At 43.6% G+C, this 6,000-nt stretch overlaps 1 protein-coding gene across 1 annotated transcript in view; it reads right to left on the bottom strand.

Annotated features, from left to right (window-relative positions):
* LOC108241798 (nucleolar protein 4-like) overlaps positions 1–6,000 on the bottom strand; it is a 134,673-nt gene that overhangs the window by 62,805 nt on the left and 65,868 nt on the right. The window contains exon 3 of the mRNA XM_037976938.1: positions 3,313–3,791. Within this exon, the coding sequence (XP_037832866.1) occupies positions 3,313–3,791 (479 nt within the window). The remainder of the gene's footprint in view (positions 1–3,312; positions 3,792–6,000) is intronic.

The following is a 6,000-nucleotide window of genomic DNA, read 5'->3' on the forward strand; positions in this document are numbered from 1 at the left end:
TCTCTTCCAGCTCTTCTGGGAGGATTCCAAAGCCAGCTGAGAAACATTGTCTCTTCAGCTGGTCTGGGTCTTCCCATGGGTCCCCTCCCAGTTAGACACCTCCATAAGGGGGGCCTCCAGGGGCCATTTTCACCATACCTTTCACCCTCTCTCTCTCTAATGAACACTCCAGCTACCCAGTAGAGAAAACTCATTTCATCCACCTGTATCCACAATCTCAATCTTTCGGTCACTCCCAAAGTTCATGACCATAGTAAGGGTAGGAACGTTGCTGTTTTTGCCACAACAGACAAATACAAAATATGCAACACTGCGGAAGCTGCACAGATCCATTTGTCAATCTCAAGCTCCATTCTTCCCTTACCTCCCAACAAGACCCAGAGATATTTAACCTCCTTCACTTGATGAAGCATTTCATTCCCAACCCGGAGAAAGCAGTCCACCCTTTTCAGACTAAGAATCATGGCCTCAGATTTGGAGAAGTTGATCCTCATCCCAACCACTTCACACTTGGCTGCAAACCACTCTCGTAGGTGCTGGGGATCACTGCATGATGACACCAGCAGAACCACTTCATCTGCAAATAGCAGAGATGAAATCCTGAGGCCACTGAATCAGACCCCTTTTGCCCCCTGGCTGCACCGATAAATTTTGTCAATAAAAGTCATGAACAGACAATTGGCAGCCTTGGTCGAAGTCCAACTCTTACCCTGAAGAGGTCCAACTTACTGCGGGCAATGCGAAACAGACTCTTGCACCTTTTGTATAGGAATTGAATGGCCTGTAGTAACGAACCCTCAATCTCATTCTCACGGAGCATCCCCCAGGTACCTTGAGGAATACGGTTGAATGCATTCTCCAAGTCCATAAAACACATGCAGACTGGTTGGGCAAACTCCCATGCTCCCTCGAGAACCCTAGTGAGAATAAAGAGTTGGTCTAGTGTTCCACGGCTGACAGAACCTGCATTGTACTCCTGAATCTGAGGTTTAACAATCCACCAGACTGCCTTGACCAGCACCCCTGAATAGACTTTACCAGGGAGGCTGAGGAGTTTGATTCCCCTATAGTTGGAACACACCCTTTGGTCCCCCCTTCTCAAAAAAGGGAACAACCACCACAGCCTTCGTATCCAGTGGCACTGCCCTTGATGGAGATTGGTTTCGGAACCCAAACTGTGTGTTGAAGTGAGCCCAACTATATCTAGTCGATATCTCACAACCTCAAGTACCAGATCAGGCTCCTTCCCCACTAGAGGTGACATTCCATCTCCCAAGAGCCAGCTTTTGTAAACTAGGGTCAGAATGCCAAGGCCCCCAGCTTTGGCTGCTGCCCATAGCCCTTATCAGTTGACCAGTATGGCCCCTCCTGCAAATGTTTAGCCCACACAAATGCATGTAAGTCATTTGGGCTGAATGCGACTGGGCCCCAATAATAGAGGCTCAATCACCAGGCGCTCGCCAACGAGCCCCTTCCTGGGGTCTGGATCCAAAGTGAGGCCCCTGGTAACCCACGTTCCGGCAACGGACAACAAGTTTATTGGTGTCTTTTGTCCATACAGGTGGTTCTGAATGGTTCTTTATCTGGCCTGTCAACTAGGACTAATCTGCCTTGGAAGACCCTCCTGGTGTCACGAGGCGTGGAGAAGGAGGCGAACCCTGAGGGCAGACTCATTTCAAAACTGAAAATTTATTTTAAAATAACAAAACACAAAAACAAAAGGCTGACGTGGCAGCAAAACCAATTATAACAAAAATCCCAAAATGACAAGGCAAGGCAAGGCAAGGCAAGGCAAGGCAAGGCGGAACCATGGACAAAACAACAATGAACCGGCAGGGAAGTGGAGAAGAAGACCAGGTTTTAAAGCAGAGGATGATTATGGGAAGTGGGCACAGGTGAGTGATAATGATTGCTAACAGGAGGAGATGGGCGTGGCAGAATAGACAAGTGTAGGCAGAGGAGGAGTGAATGATAAAAGAACACAGAAGGTAAACACCAAACAAAGCCAAAACATGAAAACCTTAACTCAAAAATGCAAAAGAAATCACAACGAAAGAACAACAAACACCCGTATCCTGACACTTGAGGCCAATTGCCACAGACAGAATAGCTCTCACTGATTTAAATTAGCAATAAAAAGTACAACATCCAAGGCTATGGATACTTCTAATAGGCACTATACCTTAAAATCTCACAGGCAAACGGCAACCATGATGAGGCTGCAAAGAAGTCACCCACAATCAAGTATCTACAGGGAGTAAGACGGGCCCTGAAGAGGAAGGTAAATGGTAAGAACAAGTCCAAGCCATCAACACTACCAATCATGAGATACCCCACTGACATAATAGCCTAGCCAAAGGAGGAGATAGAATATACTAACATCATAGCAAGAAATATCCTCCCAATACACAGAGATTTTCACCCCAAACCCAGCACCTTGAGACTATATACTAAGAGAAAGGAGGGAGGCAGAGGACTTGTGACTGCCAGAGACACGATATAGGATGAAGCAATTAAAGGTCCTGAAGTACATCAGAAAGAAAGCCCCAAATAATGAACGGCTAAGTGGATGTCTCAGGCAGCAGAAACCCAATATGGAGAGGAAACAAGAGGAATCATCATGGAATGGTAAGCCCCTGCATGGCAAATACTACCTTCAGATTGAGGAGGTGGCTGATATCAACAAATCCAATGACTGAACAGAGTGGGTTAGACTGAAGGACAATAAAGAGGCACTAATCTCTCCTAATCTTGGCAGCACGAAAGCAAAAGAGGAAGGGATCCACCATACCAGACTGGGCCTAAAATGCAGGCTGTGCATAGATGCCCCTAAGACAGTCCAGCACACAATAGCAGGATGTAAAATGCAGGCAGGTAAAGCATAAATGGAACACTATAACCAAGTGGCTAGAATACTGTACAGAAACATCTGTGGCAAATGCAGACTGGTGGTCCCTCAGTGAACGTGGGAGTATCCACCAAGGGTGGGGGAGAATGAAAAGAATAAAATACTGTGGGACTTCCAGATACCAGTGATGGCTAACCACCTGGATATTGTGGTGGTTGACAAACTACAGGAGAAGACAGTCATAATAGATTTAACAGTCCCAAGTGACTGTAACATTAAAAAGAACGAACACAAGAATCTCAAGAAATACGAAGGGATGAAAGAGGAAGAAGAGAATTTGTGGAAAGCCAAGGCCTCAGTGGTGCCAGTGGTCATTGGAGCACTCACGGTTGTGACCCCTAAACTGGAAAAATGACCCCAACATATCCCAATGGATGGATGTTTATGCCAGTGAGTGCTCTCACCTTGCTCCCATAGTCCCTGCTGTCTTGATCCAGTCGAAAACCTGTGCAGTAAGTGTGTGACTGAGGGTCTATGTTTGGAGTGCCTGAATTTTGTATGTGAGCAGTGTGTACATGAGGTAAAGGCAGGTCTGAATGTTTTGCAGTCAGTGAGTACTTCCTGTGGAGCTCCTCAGGTGCACTGGGGTGCATGGGGTGCAAAGCTCCGAGCAGAGCTGCAGCGGCTGCTGAAACAGTTATGGGCAGATGTGAGGTGGAAAGGGACAGGGGCTGAGAGGATGGGTCACTTAAGTTCACAAACTGCTGCTCCTCAGATGACAAAGAAGAGGAAGTTAGTCTACTGAAGTCAAGTGGGACAGTACCACCACTGCCATTGATGACCTCTGTTTCTCTGACTATGGCATCGTCTGTCACAGCAGAGGAGGGAGGAAGGGTCAGGGCAGGTAGGCCATTCCCACTGCTGCTCTCTGATAAAGAATCATCTGAAAGACAAAGACAGAAGTTTAAAAATCAAGCTGCTAAAATTGTTTTCATCTTAATTCCTCAGCTTAGATCCAGTACGGACTGAAGAAAGAGCTGAAGATTTGAGCGCACTGGAATGAAATGGCAGATTAGTTTTCTAAATAACAGATTGACATTTCTGTACATCTGAGATATAAGCTTAAATGTACATACAGTTTATTAGTAGTACAATCAGAAAGTGATGTTAAACACAATGTATTAATGTTAAAATTGAAATATGATTAGAATACCAGCTTTGGCACTGAGTTACTCTTGGGAATGTGAGATTGTAAGTTTGTTGTGTTTGAACTGCACATTATATTTATATTGTCTGAAATGTTTAAAGGTTATATGTATTAGCTATATGAAGTTACATCATTTGGTTTCATGATTACTCCTGATAAAATTGTGAATCTTGAGTGTGAATTTAAAAAGTTGTACACTATAATTAGAAGTGGAATATGTGACTAGTTACATTTAAGCTTTATTCCATAAAGAGCAATGTTGTGGTTAAATTTAAAGCAATAAGTATTACATTATTTTGACCTAATTCTTTTTTTATATGCATGCTGAAATTTGCTGAGTTAGAAGATCCAAGGAAATGAGATGAGTCACTGGATCGACACATACAATAAGACCTTTGAGAACCTCCCATTAATAGATGGTGAGCCACTGCCTCTATGGAACTGAATCCATTCTCCTCTATGTCCAGAATGTGGTAGGCCAGACTGCACTTTAAACACATAGATGCTCACATTTAATATATTTGAAATTGTGATTACATGGGTTTCATATTGTTAAAAAAATTCATTACACTCTTTTATTTTTACAATACAGCTCCCAGCATGGTTCATTATTGGTACTCATCCTCCAGGCTCCTGACCTACCTATGATTTTCTGATCTGGCCTCATTCACACTTTTAAACTTACAGTAGGTGTTCTTGTTCTTGCTTAGCCAATTAATCCTTTGTTTTGTAGCCAATCAATCAGCCACAGGCAACACATGCATTTGTATTCAGCCCCCTTTACTTTGATACTCCAAACTAAAATCCAGAGCAACCAACTGCCTTCAGAAGTAACCTAATAAGGAAATTGTCTATCTGTGTGTAATCTAATTTCAGATGCAGTGGTATAAAGCACACCTCCACTGGACTCTAGAGCAGTGGAGACGTGTTCACTTAGGCGACAAATCACATCTGTCTGGCAATCCGATTGACATGTTAGGGTTTGGTGATTGCCAGGGGAACAGCACTTGTGTGACTGCATTTTGCCAAGTGTAAATTTTTGTGAAGGGTGGGTTATGGTATGAGGTTGTTTGTCAGGTGTTTGACTTGGCGACTTAGTTCCAGTTAAAGGAATTCTTAATGCTTCAGCATAGCAAGACATTTTGGACAATTTCATGCTCCCAACTTTGTGAAAACAGTTTGAGGATAGCCCCTTCCTGCACCAACATGACTGCACAACATTTCACAAAGCAAGGTCCATAATGGCATGGATGTGCGAGTCTGGTGAAGTGAAGTGAAGTGAAGTGAAGTGAAGAGAGATTTATTTATATAGCACTTTTCAGCAACAAGGCGATCCATAGCGCTTTACAACAGAAAAAAAAACAGAATCCAATACAGAATGAAACAAAAGAAAAATACAACAATCAGGTATTCTAAATGAATCATGAATAATTAAATGAAACCAGGGGTGGAAATTAGCACACGCCACTGTGGCGGGTTGGCAATTTGAACAGAAAAGGTGTTATTTGTCCTCGTGACATATAGGGGGCAGCAATGTGCTCGAGTTGCTGCTAAATGCAAGAAGGATAAAAGTTTAGCAGACACTCTTTACCAGTTGGTGGCGGTATTGTTTCCTTCAGTTGTTTACCAACCACCATAAAAATCAAGAAGAAGAAGAAACAATTTGAGGAGTAGCAATGTGGCGGAACATTTCGGGAGTTAAGCGGGTGGCAGACAACAAAAATGTTTTTCAAGAGTAGTCGAGGGAAGAACTGAAAGTTAAACAACATTTTTTTTAACTAAATCAATGACGTCATGACGTCAGTCAGTGTGCGTTTGCGCCTACGGCCGGTGTTCTGATGATCTGTGCTTCCTCGTCAGATTTTCCTATCGTAGCACGGCTAAACAGCTATGTCTAACGGCCAGTGCTACCCGTCAAAAACTGCTACCGTCATGTTTACAAACC

The sequence above is a fragment of the Kryptolebias marmoratus genome, linkage group LG8, assembly GCF_001649575.2.
Source record: "Kryptolebias marmoratus isolate JLee-2015 linkage group LG8, ASM164957v2, whole genome shotgun sequence".
Classification (NCBI taxonomy): Eukaryota; Metazoa; Chordata; class Actinopteri; order Cyprinodontiformes; family Rivulidae; genus Kryptolebias; species Kryptolebias marmoratus.